At 44.8% G+C, this 24468-nt stretch overlaps 1 protein-coding gene across 1 annotated transcript; it reads right to left on the bottom strand.

The window, feature by feature from the left end:
• Positions 1-2205: 2205 nt before the first annotated feature.
• Positions 2206-24464, bottom strand: abcb7 (ATP-binding cassette, sub-family B (MDR/TAP), member 7). The gene is made up of 16 exons (XM_076162814.1): positions 24315-24464; positions 21499-21582; positions 21222-21299; positions 20182-20301; positions 16274-16406; positions 14128-14396; positions 13538-13626; positions 13265-13352; positions 10710-10884; positions 9987-10144; positions 8196-8359; positions 7934-8063; positions 7341-7512; positions 6409-6512; positions 5521-5628; positions 2206-3533 (listed from the first exon to the last, which is right to left on the bottom strand). Exons 1-16 carry the CDS (start codon positions 24462-24464, stop codon positions 3318-3320), a joined length of 2238 nt encoding a protein of 745 aa, XP_076018929.1. The 3' UTR covers positions 2206-3317.
• Positions 24465-24468: the final 4 nt, after the last annotated feature.

The raw sequence follows: 24468 nt of genomic DNA, 5'->3' as shown, positions 1-24468 counted from the left end.
GTAGCTGCTTATAGTGTTTGGAAAACACAACAAAGAGGTCTCACCCAAACCGCAATGTTAAAATCAGGTTACGCAGCACAATTCAAAAAAGCCATGACACACGCAACTTCCCCTCAGAAGAGAAACATAAACCTGTCTGCGGCGAGCAAGCCTCCGTCTCACAGCTCTGTGTCCTGCATCATCCAGGCTCTGCTGCTGCTGCGACGTTGCATCATCTGCTGCATACTGTAAACATCTACTGGAAATACTGCTAGACCCGCATTATTGACTTTAAAGGATCAGCAGTGTGTGCAAGAGCATGCATGTGTGAATATTCATTCTGCTTCTGACCAGGAGCATTGATATAGCACACAGGGATTACGCACATAAATTAACACTCCCACACAAAACTGTGGAAATAACTACATCTTCTCTGAGGCATCAATGCATATTTATCAAGGCACAGGCGCCCTGGGGCATCATACTCCATCCATTGTAGTGGGATGGCAGAGAGCTGACTGTGTGTTGCAGAGGGACCAGCCGGCTGCATCTGTTATCACCATCATAACAAAACAAAACAGTGTGTCGGACTTGATCAGTGGGCCGCGGAAGCTTCACCGGGGGATTTGAAGTGTGTGGCTAAACTCACCTGTGCACTGTGGACAGCTTCCGTGGGAGCACAGACGCAGCTCCTCGGGCGTGTTTACACCATCTACATATCTAACTCATTGCAGAGCGCTCAAACGTTCAGTCGGCACAGACAGATGCAGCACATCAGTGGGTGTAACATGAAGGTATCGTTTCCATCCAGACATCAGCAGCGTATTCTTTGTAAATTCCCTTCGTGGATGAGAGATCTGAAGGTCGTGGTTTGCATCAGAGCTGACGATCCTGCGGTGGTCCATATTAAGGACATTATTAGGGGCCTTTGTGCGCCTCCCTGCATCATGCTGCATGGTAAACAAGGAGATGGCTCCCTCATTACCTCCTGAAGAAATAGACAAACAGCGCACAACAGCACTAATAACACACACACACAAGCGCACACACACCACAGGAGAATGAAAGTCACAGAGCAACAGATTTGGTGTTGCAGTTTAGAACATAACAGGCCAGAAAGCAAATACCATCCCTGTGTGAATCCATTTCTATTGAACAGTAACTTCAATGCTTGAGAGTGTTACGTCCTTGACCGCATCACTCTCTCACACACACACACACACACACACACACACACACACAGGGCTTTGTCTGAGCAAAGACGATAAAAATGCTAAAACTCTCCTCTGTGGAACATCTAATGCCCTCTCTCTCTCACACACGGAGCAGATCAGAGTGAATTATGTTCCCTGAATAATTAGCAAATCACCTGTTCCGATGCAGCAGCTGAACATTGTTGGGAGACGCTAATGAATAGTCTCCTAATCTCCTTCCTAGGTTAGATTAGAAGGACGCCATTAACATCAACTCATCTGCCCGGATATCTGACGCATGAAAGGAGCCTCGTCCAACCAGCAATCATCCAGTTGGCTTCCTTTTAAGCAGGCCTCTATCAAAGTGGACTTTCATCTCTAATGTGTGACTTGGTCGGGAGGTGGTGGAGGCCACACTAGGCAGCGCAGCGGGGGGGCTTTCGGCTGTCACGTTACAGGAATGGGGTTTTTTTTATTTTATTGTCTGCTTCAATCACGATCCGGCTGAAAGGGTTCACAGAGACGAAGCGGTCGGATCTGTTTGGACCAAAGATTGGGGACTTCCAGCGGCTCTGAGCAGGTCCACCAGAGAAGCTCTCTACTATGAACAGACGTAGCACTCAATTTATGGGTTTCAATTCCACATGGTGGGCAGGTTGGACATGAACCAGGGAAAAACAGATAACATTTTGGTACCAGTCTGCCTGATGGTGGCGCTGTTCTTAACACAATTTCCTACACAATAACCTTTGAACTACGAGTCACAGAAGCAAAAATCTTTTCTTGATCTGCACCTTTTTGTGAGTCTCCTCCCCAATTTTGTGTCAGCTGTCAGAAAACCTGATGGTGGCGCTATAACAAGTTACATTTTGTCATGAATTTTGAAACTGATTGTGGCAGAATCACAGGTTGAGAGTTGCGAGTCATACTTGGACTTGGACTATTCAGCCTTGTTGGAGGTTTCCATACAGAATCCACTGCTGTAACTATAGACAGAAAGAAAGAACACGGTGAAACTTTGTTATTTAGACAAAACCCAACATTTATCATTCTGTGGGGGCGGTGCACACACACTCGACTCCCAAACATATGGAAAAAGGCTTTACAGAGTTCCGTACAACATACCAGACACATGTTGTTGATGGCATTCATTGAAACCCCCAAGCAAGATTCCTAACAAAATGTGCACATGACAGACAAGTCCTTCAAAAATGAGGATATAGATACAAATGCTGTCAATCCTTAAATATCAACATATACATTTAAAGGTTCCTCTCAAAATCAATACGGTGATAAAATTCCAAACGTCATAATGTCCTATTAGACACACACACACACTGTGCAGCTCCATGATCATACTGCATGTTAAACCTCCCTACACTGTGATTTAATGTGGCTCTCATTAAAAGGGAACACTTTGAGGGTTTATAAGTGTTATTCCTCAGCGTTCTCGTCTATTTCAATATGTTCATAATTTCCATCCACGCATGTTGTTGTGATTCATCTCGAGTTCCTTGCCAGATTTAGAATTTTCACACAAACATGTCTATCAGTGGAGATTCTGTGCGTTGTGACTGACATGCAGTGAAAAAAATAGACAGGTTAATCAATGGAAGTGATCGGAGACGTTATCCTGAGCGGATTGTAACATGAACGGGGGCCGGAGTCGGAATAAAGGATCGAGAGATATTGAAAATACATTTTAAAAATAAATCAACATTGATTTCATGTCGACATCACTGCATTCATCATTCATTACGTCGACTCTCATCTGTTTCCATTGCAATGGAATATGTCAATAAACCTGATGGCAAAAAAGGAGGGGGAGGGGTGCAACCATGTTGACTAACAGATGTCTTACACACACGTATGCGATATATGAGGTCTCTTGTGCTTCGCTTCAGCTGAGGCAACTGGCATAGAAGCACTATCTCTGGACCCCAGCCAGCGGTAAACACACTTGCTCCCTGTTCTGCTGCTCCTCCTTCACTTTGGCGAGCAACGGCCACAGGAGGAGGAGGCAGAGTGGCATGGGCGGGGGGGCTTGGCTGGAATTTCAGTAGGTACTAAGGAGGTTTCCCCCCCCCCGCTGCCATAAACCCCCCCCGGGCCAGAGGAGAGGGACTCGGAGGTGTGTGCTTCTCTTTAACAGGAGCAGTTCCCACAGCCCTTCACACTGTTGAGGATCTCGTCCCGCAGCTTCTTCCTCTCCTCCTCCTTGGGCGAGAGGCGCTCAGTCCTCTGCTCGGGACTCTTTCTGCTGTTCAGGATTTTGCTGTTCTGCGTGTTCCACAGGTCAGCGTACAAACTGCCCGGGTTGCTGAGGAGGGCCTGGTGGTCTCCCCGCTCTACCACTTTACCCTGGTAGGAAAGGAGAAGCAAGGGATAAAAACGAGAATTTTAATATGAGGATTTGTCTGAGATGAGCAGTAAATGTACAAAAACACACATGAAGTAGAGATGAATGAACACTGAGGCCTATAGTTAGTATCTCTTCATGACCACACGCTCCGTGAAGAGTCAGCTCCCCCCTAGAATCACTGCCGCCTCCCCAACAACTGTTGTATTCCTCCTGCAAACACGCACTTGCACGCACACACACACACACACGTCTGCATACATGCACACAACAAACGCACACCCCTCCCACACAGCCAAACACAAATGAAGCGCCCCCTTCCCCCACCTCCCATGAGCGCATGCAGAGGTGGCATCATCTTCAGCACACCCTAGATGAGCATGTGACTGCTTCCGCTCGTTATTTTAATGAGTACACACCAGGCAGTCCTCTGCTGGTGACGCCGGCAAACGCCACGGCGACATCACACGCAAACATGCCTCCTCGCCACAACCTTCTGATCCCTGCCATCTGACGCTGGAAGTACGGGTGTTTCAGAGCAGAACGACTGGCGCTCCCCTCGCCGAGGTTCAAAGGAGCCTCTCCTCACCGTGTATCTGACACGAGCACTGATGGAGAATGTCACTTGATCTTTGCCGCAGTGTGCCGACGTTCACTCTCACTCACCAAATATGAAGAGACCTCACTGTGTCTTTCTGCCGTCTACAATGTGTGCAAATGCTTGAGTGCTGGTGTGAGTGTGTATCAGGAAAATAAATAACCTAAATAACCGGCGGCAGAGAGCAATTGAGCCTCTACATTCACCCTTTTCTGCAGATAATGCTCCTGACTGTTTAATGCATGACTCTGTATGAATAACAGATAAAACACAACTGAAACCTATCGTATTTCCATTTATGTCGGTTAGTTACATCATTCCTGGCATATTTCCCCGATCATGACCCGAGAACATGAATTAGCTCGTTTCTGACTAAACTGGGCCGCTACGTCACGAGGCAGACGGTGATCCACCAACCGCACGTAGATATACACACACACACACACACACACACACACACACACACACACACACACACACACACACAGGTAATTCTCTTCTACTAAACAGATCTAAAATGTGTTGATGATTTCCATTTGATTTCCATTTAAAAAGGGACTCGAGTCGAAACTGCATCATTTATAATCTTCCTATTGTTTAGATCAATGAGCTGTTATTCTGACTGCTTCGTGTTAATTTAGTGCTTCCAAGTGCAGGCAAGTACAATGCCGACGCATTTCAGTCAGGGCCAAAAAAAAATCCCCCATTAAAATCTGCTGATTCCCTGCCCTAATATTTGTGATGTAGCCACCACTTTCAGATCCATTTCAACACGTTTACTCTGACTTCAGCTAATGCGGACAAAACCATTTGAATGAGATTCTCCATTGAACAACATTCTGTAGCCCACGATGAGGCCTCATCAGCGTCTGGGAAGCCGTCCCATGCAGTATTAGTCACTGAGACAAACAAGACTGTCCCTCCATCACGCCATCTGACCAGAACAGTCAGTCAAGTCTGACTGCTTTAATGAGCCCTTATGGAGAAAATAATGCATTCACTTCTACCGCCGGCGTCTTGTTGTTACTCCAGTTAATGAGAACAGCTAAACAAAGTGTGTTTCATCATGTAGAAAGAAACTGAAAATAAATATAATAATAATAAATAAAGGTAACTGAAAATAAGTGTGTAGCCAAACAGAGGCCACTTGCCAAGTTTGTGTTCATGGCAGAGAAAGTGCACAGGAGGTCAAGCACAGTGCAGGCGGTCATCTTTCCAATCAGTGCAAAAACATCTTAATTGGACCGGTAATTAACACAATGTATGTTTATTCTAAGAAAAGACCTGAGCCGGCATGTAATTTGTTGTTTTAAAACGGCAATCGTGGCTGGAAAATGTTAGTGAGAGAAAGGCATAAAATCAAGTAGAGAGAGAAGCGGATGAGTTCTCACCTCACTGAGCACTATAATCTCATCTGCGTCTACAATTGTGGAGAGCCTGTGGGCAATGAACACTGATGTCCTGTCCTTCACCATCTCCCTCATTGAAGTCAGAATGTTCTGGATGAACACAAAGGCAAATAACATCATCAGACTGTTAAACTCATCAAAGGAACACATCATATCCTAGATTTGCAATTATGTGGGTATGCAACAATAATAAGAAATAAATACATGAATGACAGGATATATATGAAATGCACTCGGAGCTTTGGGTGGGAAGCGACGTTAAGTCAACAGAAGGTTGCTCAGCAACATCTACATTCATATGCTCTCCTCTCCACTGTTTACATATGATAATATAGAGACGCTATCACAATAAGAGGCAACAGAAATAAAAACTCAATTCAGAGTTAGTGAAACTGCTGCCCTCCTCTTCCTAAAGTTCAGAGGAGGCACATCCAACGTTCTCATTAAGTTTAACATTTACAGAGACTGAGGGGTTTAAGCTGAGCTGGAGATTAAGTAGGAGAAAACAGTGGCAGGTGGCAAGGGAGAACATGGGGGTGGTATGTGTGTGCGTGTGTGTGCGTGTGTGTGTGTGTGCGCGCATGTGCGTGTGTGTGTGTGCCTGCGTGGGGTGTATGTCACAGTGGGTATGTGATGCAGGAGTGAGTTGAATTATTGTGTACCTACAGCAGGTGACTGAGAAGGTGTTTGTTCTGATAAATGTGTACACGGGCACAGCGAGGTGTCAGTGTGTGCAGCTAAGGATCTGCACTTGTGATTACATTACGGACGCATGTCCACGTCTGTCATTTTATGTGTGTGTGTGTGTGTGTGTGTGTGTGTGTGTGTGTGTGTGTGTGTGTGTGTGTGTGTGTGTTCCTGTGCAGTCACCTCTTCTGTGATTGAGTCCAGGGAGGACGTCGCTTCATCATACAGAAGGACGGGAGGATTCTTCAGTATCGCTCTGGCGATGGCGACACGCTGCTTCTCCCCACCTGAAAACAAACCAACCGACATAAATAAAGGGAAGCCAGACCGGGAGCACAAGGTTTAAAGCGAGTGAGGAGAGAGAGGTTGTTCTTTTAGCCCCGTCACTGACAATACCCAGCTTCAGACTGGTGATACACACTTTCAAACAACAATACGTGTCTCACTCGGCCATTATTATGTCATCAGCTGTGTGTAGCCCCCTGAAGCCAAGTGTTGCTCAGCAGATATAAACACTGCCACACAGGTCAGGAAACTCATAACCCAGACTGATCCTCCTTATCCTCCTCCTCCTCCTCTTCCTCACAAACTCACTGGCAGCTGTCGCGTACAGCTGCAGGAGAATTAACAAGAAGTTATTCGTGCCTTTATTTGATCATTTGTTTCTCACTCAGTGGCTGAACATAAAGAGACACTGTGCTGCAGTAGTGTGTTGATGTGGGCTAAATGAGTCGGGATAAGGTCGTACCAATTCAGACAAAATGAGGATCCCGGCGGTGACATATTACAAGAAATATGCAGCACAAAGATGAACAAAGAAACAACAATGATACAGCTAAACACTTTCAATCCCACCATGAATAAACATCATTAAAGTTAGGTTGTGATTATGATCGGATCTCTTCTGCAGGTTACTTAAGGTTATTTAAATTGGCAAAATCATAACCAATCCAGCCTTGTAGCACAGCTTCATGGTTGTATTGATAATCACTCGGCTCTACCTGATCACTTAAATCTATTGAATCCCCTCCCTGGGCCACATGCTCCCAGGATGCTTCACACTCCAAAAGGGGAACTGGGACGGTATTTAAAGCGACATCACTCATAATGCTAACCTGACAGCTTGAGGCCTCGCTCCCCAACCTGGGTGTCATAGCCATGGGGCATCCTGAGGATGGCATCATGGATGCCTGCCAGACGAGCTACTTGGTATACGTCCTCCTGTGAAGCGTTGATGTTCCCATACTGAAGGTTGTAGAAGATGGTGTTATGGAACAGAACTGCATCCTGACAAAAAGACAGAAAGAAGAGCGGAGAAAAGAAATATATGAGGCTGCGGAGAAAATATTTTTAAAGCAGCTGAAGCAGAAAGAGAGGACTGCAGATACAAAGATGAGGGTAGGAGGGAGAAAGAAACAACACAAATGACAAAAATACTGTTTATCCACCATCTGTTCAGATCAGCCTGTGAGCTCACTGCAGTGGAAGCTTCACTGAATTCAGCTGATTTGTAATGTGCCTATTCCTTTACACTGTTCTATGCTGCCCTCTTGTTGTTTACACTTATTTAATGTATTTGAGCAAATTACAGGGTGCTTTTAAACGACAGATAGGAATGTAAATGTAAGCCAAAACGACAATCTACATGTTAATGAAATGATTTTTTAATAGGAGCTGGTGATTGTTAATGTATTGTTGTGCGTCACACCTGAGGTACGACCCCCAAAGCCCTCCTCAGGCTGTCAAGGCTGACGTCTCGGATGTTCTGCCCCGCGATGTAAATGTTCCCCTGCTGAGGCTCGTAGAAGCGGAACAACAGCCTCACAATGGTGCTCTTCCTGTAACAGATGTGAAAGCCATGATCAGCATCATCTGCGCCCCCCTGCAGTCTGCCCATCGTGATATACCAGGCGACAAAGACTGCTGCACGCGACTGACTGAAGGTTCAGCAGCACGAATCCACTTCTTACCCTGAGCCGCTGCCGCCGACTATAGCCACCTTCTTGCCAGCAGGCACTTCAAAGGAGACGCCGTTTAAGACTTTCTGGCCTTCCAGGTATTCAAAATAGACGTCCTCGAAGCGGATGGTGGCCTCCTGCGGTGTGACGGCTAGTACCGGGGCCAGATCCTTCTCCTACAGCAAACCGACAGAGTTGAGACGGATGAGGCGGATGCAGAGGAGACAAACAGAACAGCCACGGGCGGACTGAGCCCAGCGTGATGCAACATTAATTCAATAACTTGTAAAGCGGCATAATGGTGGAGAAACAGAGAGACTACACAGTTCTTATAAAGCAGATGCATTCACAAACTCAAGAGGTTATTTTAAAAGGCAGTCAGAATCTTCACACGCTGCCCTTCATGGTGACTGAAAGATCAATTGGCGTGAAAACTTTGGGTACATACTCGCTACAGCGCTGAGCTCCCACCAAGGTCACTGGTAATTAAAGCAGTGTCCTTACAGCGAGAATAAAAGCCCCCGCGCTCGGCTCCTTTAGCATCTAATGGCAAAATAATCACCCGCAATCCACATCAGCCAATTAATACAAATAATTCACAATCCATTAGTATAAACAGATGATTTCACGCCTCTGACATGAAAAACAGACAAAATAAAAATTTTAATTGTGTGACAGAGTTTAAGGTGGCAGGAGCTGTTTTGAATTATTTTACATCTAAATAATAGGCCAGTGTATTCAGTCGGTAATGGCCTGCTGGGCAGTGCCTTTCCACTGGGAATCACAATAGAGAGGAATATTACTGGTGAGTGGAGGGGGAAGGAAAAAAAAAAAAAAAAAAAAAAGCGGATGAATTCACTTCTCCTGCTGTAATTACAGGCTGCAGACAGGAATGGCATTCATATTGTTAGGCAGCAGGCACACATTTGCACTTAAGAGTGCTTGAGTGACGCAAGATGGGCTGTCAAATTTTGGCAAAATAAAATATTAAAAAAAATGCAGGGGGAAAAAAAAAAAACACCCCGAGACGTACTTGTGCCGACGTGCAAAATAAAATCAGGATTTTGCAAAAGTACGAGCGATTACTGATGTTTCTTAATGTTACAAATCAGTAGGAGTTAGGATTGCATGGATCACAAAGGGTCAATAAGTGCTCTCAGTCACTTTTGTTCACAAGTGCATTAACATCCTATTCTGATGGCGAGTCAGAATTCCATTTAACTGCAAATTAGGGCAATCAATAATTGTTAATGTTAGGTTAACGCCATTACCAGATCACAATCAGCATCAATCCATTACATCAATTTTCTCGAGCATGTAAATGATCAATCGACTTAAATATAGACCCAGCGAGCTCTTTCAATGCATTTCCTCTGCTGGAGTACTGCCTCCGCCTCCCCCCCTCCTCCACCCTCCCCCTTCCTCCCCCCACCACCAAATACGCCTATTAAGTCATGAGTCATATACATTCAGCCTGCAACAAAATCCCATCAATTCCAGCCACATACTGTATATGTCTTACTCTGCATTTATCAGCACGCAGACAGAAATCAGGGGTGCATGTAAATGATGAGGTGTCGCATCCTGTTGTGACGTTGTTCAAATGTCCCCATAGATACAATAAAGCTCATTCTTCATAAAGCATCACTGCAGGTAAAAAGGTTCAGAGCTCTCATGTTGAACTCGGCACCCCTCTATTATGTCGATGTTAAGTGTTTAGGTGGGGTGGGGGGGTTGGGGGGGTTTGGGATTGTGTTTTCCCCGTTAGAATGTGCTAAAGTGCATGTCAGGCTGACAGGTTACCTTGATCTTTGTGTCGACTCCGAGCAGCGTGAAAAGCGTGTTCATGTCAATCAGGGCCTGCCGGGTCTCTCTGTACACGGTGCCCAGGAAGTTGAGAGGGAGGGAGAGCTGGAAGAGCAGGCCGTTCACCATCACCAGGTCCCCCACCGTCATCGTACCTGTGCAACACCGACCATCAACTTATGTGTGTCTACAGACAGCGGGTTTAAAAATAACTTGCAAACCATTTCTACTTTGAAGCTGTGGGTGCAGTCAGAGCAGATTACATTCTGCATCCGTCTCCACTCCTGTGGCTCCATTCTCTGCATCAGGCCTATTTTACTTCCCTTTCATGCCACTTTGTCATCCTTGCTGTGCTTTGTTCTCCTGTAGTTTCTATTATTCAGTTCAGTGGGGTCTTTACTTGTCTGCCATTTGGTTTTGAGGCATTTTTAAAGCTTTACACCACTGTGCGTGCTGTTGCCATAGATGTTTGGGCATCAAGAGGTAAATGCTGGTCAGGTCTTGTGAGGTACTGGATGCTTTCATACTATCATGGCTCTGCTACAAATAATGCCTGTTGTGAATCCTATCTGCTGGGGCAATGATCGATTAAACTGTATTGATTAAGTGCATGGGACTTTATTAGTTAGCACCACTTTCATTTCTGAAATCAAGTTTGGTTTTATATGACTGCACTGCAATCTATAACACCCACTCTCCTCCACACACACACACACTCACCTGAAGCAATCCCTTTGCTGGCCAGGATCATGATACCTGTGAGGCCAACACTAAAGATGGCACTCTGACCGAAGTTGAGCATGGCCAGGGTGGTGGTGGTTTTCAAAGAGGACGACTCGTAAGTCTTGAGGTATCCATCATATCTGTCTGCCTCGTATTTCTCATTGTTGAAGTACTGCAGCCAAGAATAGAGAGAAGGGGGCACGGGGCAAAGAGACAGGGAGAGAGAAAAAATCAGTAAATGTAGGGAGCGAGAAAGAAGGAGAGAACTCAACTCAGGTTCAATGCATTTTCGTGTCTCACTCACTTCATCTCCTCCACACTGATCTAAAAGGATTTGGAGGACAATGAATCTAAACCCCAGAGCCTGATCAGCGAGAGGAAACAGGCGGATGATAACAGCAAACTGACGTCTCTCACAGATGGAACAAATCACGACGGTTTGCAGGGTGTCCAGGCAGGAATGCATGAGATACCACACAAACAGCACTTTACTCTGATTAAGATATTCACCCATCATTTATTAAAAAGGCATGATGAAATCTACAGCATAATCAAAACAACTACCCTCTTAAACTCTGCTGCCTATTACCTAATAGTAATGTTTGTTTAGTTTGCACTGTTGTATCTCTGCTTTGGTTAAGTGGGCAATTTGCCTCTCTAGCCACGGGCAGTGTTGCTCTGCCGCTACTGACATTCCACTGATTTGCATATTTGCATTTAAGGAAACGCAGGGAATCAGAGAGAGTGAGAAAGATGTAGCAGCACATGGAGGACAGACTAAAGCAGTGTTCAGGATCGTGTTCAGGTTCTCATCCAGCCCTTTGTGAAAGTGGAACGGATTCCTGAGTGGGCGGAGATCTAATTACATATGCACACTCACAGCTCAGAGTGATGCTAAATCAGGCTGCATTGACACAGATGACATAAAATAACACAGAACAAAATGTTAAGAAAAACAAGGTGCAGAATAACGCGGGGAAGGAAAATAACAGGGATATGAGAATATATGTGGAACAGCCAAAAAAAGCACAGGGAGAGAGCCGGGTGGTGATTATGTGGGAATGTGTACCGTGTGCACCCAGGGTGCCTAGGAAGAGGCTTGAAGCAGGGGAGTTATAAAAGCTATAGGTTAACCATAGCGCTGGGAAAAGAACAAAGCAACGTTTAGATTAACATCATATACCAAAAGTCAGGTGTGGGGGGAGAGAAACACACACACACACACACACACACACACACACACACACACACACACACACACACACACACACACACACACACACACACACACACACACACACACACACACACACACACACACACACACACACACACACACACACACACACACACACACACACACACACACACACAATCTGAGTCCTTAGAGGTTTTCTGTTTTAAACTAGAAGGCAGTCAGAGAGCACAAACAGTTTCTCTGCAGAGGCCCGGCAATCCTGCGAGCACAACCTCGTCTCGCCAGTGATGAAATTTAACAGGTTGCTGACGAGACTGTGACTCTACCACGTCCAGATGGAAGGCTCCTGAGGAAATGTAGCTGCTGTTGTTATAGCGCCACCATCAGGTTAATTCAAGTCTTGGGGGAACGAGTCCTCCAAGTTTGGTAACAACAGAGCACCTACTTCAACTATGGCAGCCAATCGTAAACAGTCCGTTTTTGGGGATTCTATGACTTCCATTTCAAAGATTACAGGCCAAAATATAAGAAGTGGTTATTAAAGCTCCACTACCAGGCTGAACTATACAGAAATGTATTCCGCCTTGGATCCAGTCCAACCTGCCCACCACGTTTCACTGAAAACCATCAGTAACTTTTTTAGACACCCAGACACGTCGGAGGAGGAAGCAAAACAAGTGGCAGACACTCTCGGTCCAAACTATAATTGAGGCACATCTCAAGGCTTTGAGTAGACAAGGAAAACAGTCTTAAGTGTGTGTTGATAAATGTGTTATTGTTTGTGGCAACCGGACTGACATTTAAAGACAGAGAGAGAGAGAGAGAGACCATTTCACACTGAAAGAGAGGAGGCGGGCAGAGAGCAGGAGCGAGTGAGAGTGACAGTAAGTAAGAGTGACAGACGTAAGGACAGAGGAGAAAAGGGAAGGCCAACTGTGATTAAGTCAATACAGTTCAGGGGGCAACAGCCGACTGATTCTGATTGACACTCCGGTTCTCAAGGCTGAAGTATGATTGTGTAAATCCAGAGGACGTAACGTCAAACGCAGACAAAGTGCTTTAACATTAAGTCAGTTCTTGCTCATGTGTCATCAGTTTAGCCGCAGATCCGGCTCCTCTCACTCACAAATGTACCTGAATGTGATTGTAAGGTTTGTTTGTAAGGTGATCAAATGAAGAAATCCAATTTGAATCTGTCCTGTAGCATCTCAAGCTCTAGGGCAGAATAACAAGCGCAACGACGCTATTCAGGAACGAAGACCATCGATTGGAGGCCATATTTTCACGAGGAGGAGACAAAGAGGAGAGAGTTGGTGCTGAAAGGTGGGAGGGAGGGGGAGGGGCTGGAACTCACCTTAACCGTCTCGTAGTTAAGGAGGGAGTCGATAGCCGCGTTGCCTGCTTCGTTGTCTGCTTTGTTCATTTCTATCCGGAAGCGAGTCCTGTGTGCGGAACGGAGACACAAACAGTACTCAGTCTACGGCAGCTGATCAGTCACAAGTATTTTGTAATAGATTAATAGATGGATTAAATTAGATCAGTAATACAAAGCAAAAAAATGAAATACACCATTATGTACTAGAGGCAAATACAAAACAAAAAAAGACATCATCATCATCATTGTTACCTCCACTGAGTGAATAGGACGGTGAAGAGGGTGTATGCCGATAAGGTCCCCAAGGCCACGCCGGCAAACTGTCCACCACACTTGTAATACTGCGGGGAAGAGAAAAGTGCTGTCAGTGCATGGCATCTCACACAAGCTGCGACTCAAACACGCTCCGCTAAAACAAAAGACTATTGCGCTCAAATACGCTGCCACAAGGTCTTTAAAGACGGCGCCTCGGTTTGGCCATTACGCTATGAAATTGAGTTTTACAAATGGAGGGGAAAATACAAGAACTAATCGTGCTAATGCTGTAGCTATTTGGGTAATGGAGTCTGCCCTCATTACAGGCATGCTGACATTATAGTCCATCCACTGCCTATAGCCCTTTATCCTGTTCAGGGTCGAAGGGGGGGGGAAGAGCCTCTTTGTCTGGACCGGTCGCCTAACCTGCCTGACACGGGAGGGAACATGAGGCGGAGGAGTAAAATGTAAAGAGTAGTCTGCTTTAAATATCTATCTGTATACTTAATTCACCTTAATAATCAAAGAGCCAGCAATGTAAGTTTGTTTACAGCAGTTTAGTCTAGTGTACGTGTGCCTCTGCTCACCAGTATGGCACTGACGAGGCCCATCTCAAAGACTGTGGGGCCTAGATTGAAGATGAGGGCGCTGAGGACGAAGGAGATGCCCCGTGTGCCGCGATCGATGGCCTTGGATAGCGCCCCCGTCTGGCGGCTGAGGTGGAAGCCCAGATCCAGGTTGTGCAAGTGGAGGAAGACGTTCTTGGCGATGCGCCGGATGGAACTCTGGGCCACTTTGCCAAACACAGTGTTCCTCAGCTCATTGAAGAGAGCGGAGCAGGCACGTGACGCGCCATCTGGGACAGAGCAGAGGACAGAGAGATAGTTTAGCACATCTGCTGCGAAAAGCAGAAAGGTTCAAACCGTAGCGGCGAGTGCCATTAAGTGAGAATAGCTGAGACTACATCTATCCTCATCCTAAATCCTGAGGACGGTTATGTTGCTCTTGGGACGTGAGGCAGCAAAACAAGGATCTGACCCGTACGTTTCTGCCCTGTAAAATGTAATAGACTATCAGGGGAGTAGAGAGACGAGACAGGGCGGAGGCTCGTCAGCCGCTCTGGAGTGAAAGCTTATAAGAGGCGTCGGGGCAGGTCTCTCACATCCTCTCTGGTGTATGAGCGCTGCAGTGCTACAGCAGCAGCCTGCCCGAGCCTCCATAATTACAGAGCAGGATGCTGTTTGACGCCTCAGTACCATGGCAGGCCAGCACACTGCAGACAGAGGGATCTGAGTGTGTGTGTGTGTGTGTGTGTGCGTGCGTGCGTGCGTGCGTGCGTGCGTGCATGCGCGTGTTTGTGTGTGTATGTGTGTGTATGTGTGTGTATGTGTGTGTGTGGTGGGGAGGGGACTCTGTGTGTGAGTGGAATACTAGAAGAGGGGGGAGGAGGTTTTAATAAGAGTGTCAGCGAATGAAAAGACAGTTGTCACCGAGCGAGCTTCATTCTTCCCCACTGCCAGGGTCAGGACCTTCTGCGGCTGATCTATAAGGTGAAGCGGGATGTCACGCAGCCTTTATTTGCTGCATTTTTACTTTATTGAAGAAAGCTTTATGAAATGCAGCCAAAGAAGTTCAATTAGGGGTTCGGCTACACAATAAAATCAACACCATCATTCCATCCCGCAGAGCTTTTATATGAACTGTTATACGCGAAGAAGGCCGAGACGACTGCCACAAATTAATATTAATCTCGGTTAGAATGACACATGGCCTTCTTCTGGGCGATTCCACCGACTTGTGTGAACACAGGACTCGTCTGCGGAGACCAGAGGCGGGGTAATAATAGCTCTGTCTGCCTGTCTTCATGGCGCTGTAATGTGGCGTTAAATAGAAATGCTCATCTAATGAACAATGTGTCCACATCTGACAAGGTAGGATGAACAGTGAAGCAACCTTTTCAGCCAAATTACACCCGTCACCGCCGGCCTGGACGCGTCAGGCCACAAGCGCCGCAAATGAGGAACAAAGAACGCGGTTTGATTCTGCAAGAGCATCTTCTTCATTCTTACTCGTCATCCTAATTCATCCTGTCCACAGTTATGTTCATGTGCTCCAATTATTCCCGCAGACGGCATTAGTGTGCAAGACCTAAGTGGGCTCATTAAAATAAGTGGCGATGGGTCTAAGAGTACCGCGCATCCATGCTGATCTTGCTCAGACTGACATACAGTGGGTGCCAGTTTCATAATATACAGTACATTTGTGTATTTCTCCCTTTTCCTTTCATCAGCATCTCAGCAAAAGAAGTCTGCCGAATATACCATTCACACAACATCTCACCCTTGACCCCTCTTGCACTTCCTGACATCCAGGTGGACAAAGGAGTAAAGAGATGTGCACTTGTGAGACGTACAAAGAAAATCTGCAACCAAGACGATCTATCAAATCCATTTCACCACGCTTTAGAAGTACATCTAAGTCTGTTTGCCTTGGGAGCACAGAGGAAACATACTGAGATGTCCTAAGCGCTCACAAGTGGGCTGTCTGGATTAACAGAAGAGAAGTGACGCGGAGAGGAGGACATTATGTGAACACCGGGAGGAAAATGTGGAGGTTGCAGAGCGGCATTGATATGAATGTGTTGGGAAAGGTCAGCCTGTAGATAATAGGCAGTCCCACAGTCCCATCTGATGAGTGCGGCACCTGCCAGGGCAACACAAGTCTGGGACTCACAGCCAATCAGCACGGCCGTTGCCATGGTAGCCACAGTGCTTGGCGCGTCACTCAGGTTCAGCATGTGTCCCGACATCTGGTTAAGCTCGTCCACCGCATACTTAAACATGAAGGGCACCGTCACATTGGTGATCTGGGAGGGCAGAGAGAGAGAGAGAGAGAGAGAGAGAGAGAGAGAGAGAGAGAGAGAGAGAGAGAGAGAGAGAGAGAAAACAGTTAGAGACGAGGAGGGTGAGGGAGAAAAAAAAGAAGGCAAACTGTTTCAAATTGCCCATTAGACAGACACAAGTTCAGTGAGACACAGTTCCATTTTGATGCTCCATCCAGGCAGAGGAAAATGGGACAAGCATCATGTCAGAGCAGTAAGGTAGCTTTCCTCTGCTGCATAAATGCACACAGGATCTATTGCATGTGCGGGCTGGTGTATGAGCATGCATGCATGTGTGTGCGTATGTGTGTGTGTGTAGTCTTCCTGACTGGTGGTGCTGGTGCTGGTGCTTGCGAGGTGGCTGATGGTTCCTGCTAATGGAATTGAAATGGTTATTAGAGCTAATTAAAAGCACGGGGACAGCTGTGTGACTCAGGCTAGGCGGTCCGCAGCACATTAGGACAGCCAGAGAACACAGCGGCACAGAGGAAAGCATTTTCATTTGGAGCCCATTTCATTTCAACCTCTCAACCCCAGAAAGACTGGGGAGGTCTGTTTTAAAGATTCCTTTGTGCCTTTGCCCCGGTTTAATTCTGCATAGTAGATTTTCAATGAAATAATGCATGAGAAGGATTCATCCATTTTGATCCTCCTGATTTTAGAGGAAACACAACAATGCCCCATTTATAATGTAGAATCTACATCTGCTGGGTTGTCACTTTATACACGCGGACGTTACACTCAAACAACAGAAGTGCTCCGAGACCCTCCAGACATAACAATATCTGCCACTTTGCTACCAAGACAACAGAACATGACACAGAAATAGCCCGAGTCTACCACCGCTGGACCAAAACATGTCCTCCATTTGAACACAAATACATGATAAGGTTTAATGTACTCTGGTCATCCATTTACAGCCAATACTGGAGATTAAAACCCACACCATGTCAACCTGTACCTGGTGATATGCGATCTCATAACGGAGATATTGAGTGGTGTAGTGAAGGAGGGCCTTCAGGCGTATTTATAGTGGAAGAGAAGCAGGCATCAGGAAAACAAGACATTCAAAATGATCAATTATCTGAAATGAAACTACCTGGTATGCTGAGGTGTGGCGCATTAGACCCACAAAGATATTCTGTAGATGTATAAATTGTCTCCTCACAGCTGGAGCGGTTGCAACTGAAAGTAGGCTACCACCAGCCAAGCAGTGAAAATTGAAGGAGAAGAAGATTGCCTTGTGCGCCAGTTCTCTCCTCCTTAGCACACACTAGAGGGAGCCATGCTGAGCAACAGCAGGGCGTGCTTATTTAGGAGCTGTGAACCTGTGATTGTTTTCCAGGGTGTAAATTAGAGACCATCAACAAAGGAAGAGGGAATACATCACACACTGACTAATGTTTGCAATCACTTATTTAAAGTGTATTTCAAATGAATATACTCTTCTGAGATTTCCAAAATAGATTTGCATGACATCACTGATTGGGCTGCATGAACTATGTATATATGCCATTATAGATTGCATTTCTGATATTAACATTAAATCAAGCACCTCTTTAGAATGTAAATCAGAATTATTATCCAGTTCTGCAGTACTTAATGACATTTAGCTGCTTTTAGCTCATTGTTTCAGTTTTCCTTTTGTAAACTCGCGACTCTGTTACACTTCCAACGGTTTGTACAAAGCTAAATTACTGTACACAGACATTTCCAGCAAAGAAGCTCTAATGAACACACTATGTGTTACCTGTCCAGCACTAAATGAGAGAAAGACTAATTAGTCTGTCCGAGCTCTGAGCAGAATTCAAACCCTCCTTCATGCGGTGAGGCAGTAGTGCTCAACCAAACAGCCACCCAGCTGCCAATCCCTAATCAATCAATCAATTAATCATTAAAACGATTAATTGGGGAGGAGACCCGATACTTCACCACTCATGTTGGATTTCAACATTACGAAAGTGAGAGAAATACATGATACACATTATACTTCAATTGAAGTGTTTTCACTTTCATTTATACAATTTATCAGCAAGTCCCGCTGCCTTAGATTCCCTTTCCTTGGATGCCAGGACCTAGATGACTGAGAGCCCTCACAGATACTTTATATTGCTGGCTTTACAACAACTGTCAGTAACCTTTTTAATCCCCATGCAAGTTTGTAAAATATACAGTGGAGGAGTGCCAGAACTGCAGTGAGCTCACTGCCTCACTATGGATACTACTGCACTTCTGAGCAAAGGCTGAAATGGACCAGCACATCTTTATAGAACAGCAGTGGGATCAAAAAGTACTTGACTCTAATTGAATCCAAATGACAAATCATCATAACTCCCAAACACATCTGCAGCTCTGTGCTGTGCTGTGCTGTGTGCGTACTGATGCAGTGTTTACACAAAAAGCAGTTAGAGATGTGGAAATGGTATTTGAGTTGTTGCCAACCACAGTGCATTTCCAAACAAGCATTAATGTGTCAGACAAAAAAAACAAAAACAAAAGCTGGGAGTGGGGACGGGAGTGAAGCTGCAGCTGACTGCTGCGAGCAGAATACAGAGAAATTAGTGATGAGTAGTTCAATAATACACAAGCAATATTAACGGAATAACACATTCCTAACAGCCTTGTTGGCTTGTGTCTGATGTATTCAGTCTTGAGATGTGCACTTTGAGTTTGTGCACTTTCAGTCCATGGATTGGGATTCAACATGGATGTATTAACATGGATGAGGAATGAGGAATCCAAACATTGTGGCCAATTCATTCATGAAAGCTCCTCAACTAGTGCAAGTTTCGCCCACTTGCTGCAGCAGAGCCAAGAAATACTGCACATTGGTGCTTTTCTCTGTTTGAGGTGACTGACTCACCTAACAAATGAATAAGAGTGAATAAAATGTCCTGATGGTTCTATATTAATATACACCAAGAATGAACTGTGAATGGTTTCTTAAACAATATAAGTGCACAAGTCTCTCTGGGTCCCCAGATGCATAACACATTATGCATAACACATAGAAGTCACAGCACAGCTCAGTGCTGTTCCTGAGGGTTTGGGATCCAGCGTGTGTATGTTTATGCTAAACTGGAAAAAGAGACAACAGCTAGGAAACCAGGGCTTCTCTTTCACTAGCTGCCATAAAGCAACAAGAGATTTATTTTATTAAGACAGAAATCTTTGTAAGAGTGGTGAAATGTGTGTGTGTGTGTGTGTGTGTGTGTGTGTGTGTGTGTGTGTGTGTGTGTGTGTGTGTGTGTGTGTGTGTGTGTGTGTGTGTGTGAATGGGAAACACTAACACCAACCATCGTTGCCAATACAGTTCACAGATTTAAAATGTAACAGCATTTGGCTGGTGACTGGTGTTAATTTACCACCTGTCTGGTTGGGGAAAAAAACCTGTCCAAACGTTTTACCACAGAGAATGAGATCATCATGAAGGAGAATCTGACTGTCAATAATGCTAATTAAATGAATTTGATTAACTTGAAATTGTAGAAATGGATAATGAGCAAAGACTGCACAGCACACAGTTAAACGTTATGGGAGTGACGCTGGCCCACATGACATCAACAAAGTAACAGTCAGAACTGTCAGAACAACTGCATACCTATGAAGGGAGAATTTTCACTGACGGACAGAGCTATAAAAAGCTGATAGTTCAACCTTTCATCTACATTTATAATTCTGACTGAGACACAGAGGCCATGAATGCTTAATTTTCTCTGTAAAAATGTAAAAACAACAGAAAAACAGTCTCTAAGCGTACCTTGGCTCCTGCGAGGAGGGCCAGAGAGAGAGCAACACGGGCTCGCAGGTCTGGTCTGTCCTTGGGCCACACATAAGTGAGCATGGCAGACAGAATCTGGGCTGAATTCACTTCCTTCAACTGTTAGGGGGAAACAAAAGCAAAGCCTGTTTTAGCTCACACAGCTTACTTTGTTTGACACACAAGTGTGACCTGTAAAAGAAAGCATAACAGTATTTACCATCATTTCCTAACCAGGATCAGTATGTCAATATTGGCAAGCAATGTTGGCTTTTGCATTTAGTGTGGCAATCACAACTGCATAAGTCGGGCTCTCTGGGCACACACGCGGAACATCAAATGTCAAAGGGTATCCCTTGGGAGATCTGGGAGAAGCAATGACAGCAGAGTCTCCAGGTGGACCCATGGAACTAACTTGACACTACAAATCCCGGGGGATCTGGGCTGTCATCCCAGCTGAGGTTGAGAGCCCAGCGGTGCCAACATGGCTGTTTACCCATGCTCCACCACACACCTGCCAGAGGGACTTTGCAGAGGCCAAAGAATATACAGTAATTCCTCTAATCCACTCAATATGGTGGCACCATGTTACAATGCTGCTGTATGGCAGCGCCACCAAGCAAATTAAAAGCAAAGTTGTGGCCAGCACCTGCCTTTAATTAAATACAATCAAGCAGTATGAGACTCTGGACTCTGGAGAGGATTAACATTAACAGTTGGATGCACATGTGACAGTTGCTGTATCATATGTAAAGTCACCAGTTCATGGATGATGAAGGTCAGTTCAACTATCTTGATTACAGTTTGTTATATGCATGTTATGGCATAAAATATAATTACTAATGAGTCAATCACTCATCCTTTACAAAATGTAATGCTAAAAATAGGAAAACTACAGAGGAGACAGTTTAGATGTAGGTCAGTTATGCTGTTATGGCAGCTTATTAATAAATAGAGCTGTAAACACTTGCTAGTTAAAATCTTCTTTTGTCTATGTGAGGATTTACACGCAGATACACATTTGGTTTGGTTCTACTCACCACATTCTTTGGATCTGCATTCAGCTTTCCTCCAGCATTTCCGTGCCAGCACGTTCGTTTGTCTGTCACCTGCAAATGCTGTGGAAACAAATGAACAACACACACCTGATGACGACGACACATTAACATGTGGCTGGAACAACTTGAGATAATAACTGGAAATTTATTTAGCTCACACAAATCATGAGATACAGTGAGATTTGTTTTTTCCTAACAAAGCCTGGATTTCAGGACTCTTCTTAAACAAGCATGCGATGCGTCTAACAATGTTACTTACTTTGGCTGCTTCCAAAATCCGCCGACAGTTCTCGTTCCCGTTCACACTCCATGAAGCTGTCCGCAGGTGTGGACTGGTACTCAGCTGAAACATATGAAATGATTTTTATGCCGTGCCTGCTGAGCAATATCTTATGTTTCTGGGTGTTTTAATGAACCATCAGGTGCAAAGGAAATTACATCCAATCATTAATTATAATTATTCATGTGAAAAATGTTACCCCACATATTTTGGGTATTTCGCAATCTACAACACCTGCAGAGTAGAAATGTGAAACTAGTGACTGCAAAATAATGATCCTCAGGTGATTCTATTAGTTTTGGAATCTTAATCAAGTGGGAATACAAAGAAACTAATGAGGAGGTACATGAAAATAAATTGAAGAATACAATAGTTTACCTGTATCATCTGATCTCAGTTTTTAATATCTCCCTCTGATATAATTGAGGAATTATGCCACTCAAAGCATTTTTTACTATGACTCAATTTTCACAACACAGCTTGAGAATTCACAACCAAAACATACTTCACTCTTAAGTTTGGAATGAAACCTTACATTACATTACATTACATTACGATCATTTGGCAGACGCTTTTATCCAAAGCGACTTACATTACATTACCACCCTTCGCAGAGGGGGGAGCAATTGAGGGTTCGGTGCCTTGCTCATGGGGCACCTCGGCAGGGGCTTGAACCGGCCACCCTCCGGTTCCCAAGCGGGAACTGAGCCACTGCCTCCGCTACCTTACTAGCAACAGTAAATTACATGGATACATATTCATACACATGTATAATTGATGTTGTGATCTGTGGTCTTGGAAACACAGAGATGAGCAGAAAGTGTCTTGCCTACCGAAGGGGATTGTCACTTATCAAATATGGTAACATGACTTTCAAATGAGCTTTTTAATAAGACAGAGACCTTTGAATGTCATGAAATGTCATTATTACTACAAAACAACTTAACCTTTCAGAACCCACACTTAAATTACAAAAACCTACAGCCTGCTGACAGGAAACTACTGAACTGTATTCTGTTTAGAAACACATTATGAGCGTGCTTTGTCTCCTTTACCATAGGCACATATCTCATTATTGTTCTTGTTTCTTTTCTTCATCCTGTTTCTGTTTCTGTTTTGCTTTTCCTGTATGCTCATCGTCATGTTGATATGATATCAGATGCTTACAGATGAAGTAGTAACTCTCCCATAATTTACTGAATATTTTGACCGCCTATTTCCTGTTAGAATAGATTAGAAAAGCGTTTATTGTCATTGTACATGATAATACAACAAAATGCTTTTGTGCTGTGCCTGAATCTTTGAACAGTAATAAATAAACAGCAATAAACTATAAATAAACAACTATAAATAAATAATAAATAACAATAAATAAACAACACACAGTTCCATTCATGACATGACATCACATGACATCCCATATGACATATGGCATCACATGATATCACGACATCCCACATGACATCATGACATCACAACATCACATGGCATCACAGACACCCCATCACATGTCCCATATGACATCACATGACATCATAGCTGAAGATGACCATAGCTCAAGATGCCCAATATGTCCAAGATGCCCAATATGTCCCAATATGTCCCAATATTGCAATTGACTTTTGGGGTGCTAACTTGTCTAATGTTTGGTTTTGTTGAGTTCACTTATGGCCCTTACAAAGAAGCTGTTTTTCAGTCTGGTGGTGCACGCCTGTTCAGTGATCTGTATCGCCTTCCAGAGGGTAACAGACAGAACAGGGAGTTACAAGGGTGGGATGCATCTTTCAGGATGGTGTTGGCCCTGCGGAGACAACGAGGCTTAAAAATGTCCTCCAGAGAGGGCAGGGGAAGTCCAATTATTTTTCCTGCTGTTTTAACAGTACTTTTGAGGTTTTGGCGATCTGCCTCAGTGCAGTTTGCATACTGGTGGTGATCTGGTATTAAAGCGTTTCATGACAAGACAACAACAAAGTATTCGACCTCTGTCATCACTCAGTTTAATCACTGAAGCGTTAGGGATGGCAGTAGTCGAGTGGGTAGAGCTTCCACTTAAGAACCGGAGGGTTGCCGGTTCGAGTCCCTGCCGAGGTACCTCTGAGCAAGGCACCGAACCCTCAAGTGCTCCCCCCTCTGCGAAGGGTGGTAATATAATGTAATGTAAGTCGCTTTGGATAAAAGCGTCCGCCAAATGATCGTAATGTAATGTAATGTAATGCGTTAGGTAACGACATCACCGGTTAACTGCGGTGTAACTGCGTACACAGGCAACTAGGAGAAGGACTGAACTAACCAAACAAAGAGAGACATGTGAGGAGGTGATAAGAGTGATAACTGACTAACTGAGAGGCTCCACCGGGTGGGACACACACACAAAACAAACAAACACACACACACACAAACTAACACGCACACTTATCTACTGACATGTGACCGGGGCCAGCGACATAGAAAGAGTGTGAACACATAACAAATTGAAGCCAATTCATGTTAGAGGTGACAATTAAACATGTTCGAAATGTCTGCCATTATGTGCGTGTGTGTGTGTGAGCGAGTTTTATCTAACTCGACAGTAACTTGTTATTAAACCAGATAACAGCTTAGCTAAGCACCTGAGTGACGCAACTATGAGGACACTTAGGAGAATATACGAGACAAATTGTCACCCGTCATAATGTTTCTCTGGTGCTCTGAATGAACTTTGGAAACTAGTTGGCAAACACTCCCCCGTCTCTGTCCTTGCGTGGTCGACCAAAAACACACCGCGTCCTTTCCCCACCAAACGCGTCGCCACTCACCAGATATGAACTTTGGCGTTTATGTTCCGTCCTCCTTTCGTGTCGACTTTGACTCCAGACGTGACATGAACTCGTGTGTCGAAGCAGAAGCGCTATTTTCCGTCTTTGGAAGTAAAACCCACATTTCAGCGGGACTAACATCGGCGCCATGTTG

This window comes from Genypterus blacodes, unplaced genomic scaffold (assembly GCF_046128005.1).
Source record: "Genypterus blacodes isolate CSIRO-AG114 ecotype Tasmania unplaced genomic scaffold, CSIRO-AGI_Gbla_v1 ptg000128l_1, whole genome shotgun sequence".
Taxonomy (NCBI): domain Eukaryota; kingdom Metazoa; phylum Chordata; class Actinopteri; order Ophidiiformes; family Ophidiidae; genus Genypterus; species Genypterus blacodes.
The sequence above is the reverse complement of the archived record's forward strand: the minus strand, read 5'-3'. Positions and strand labels throughout refer to the sequence as shown.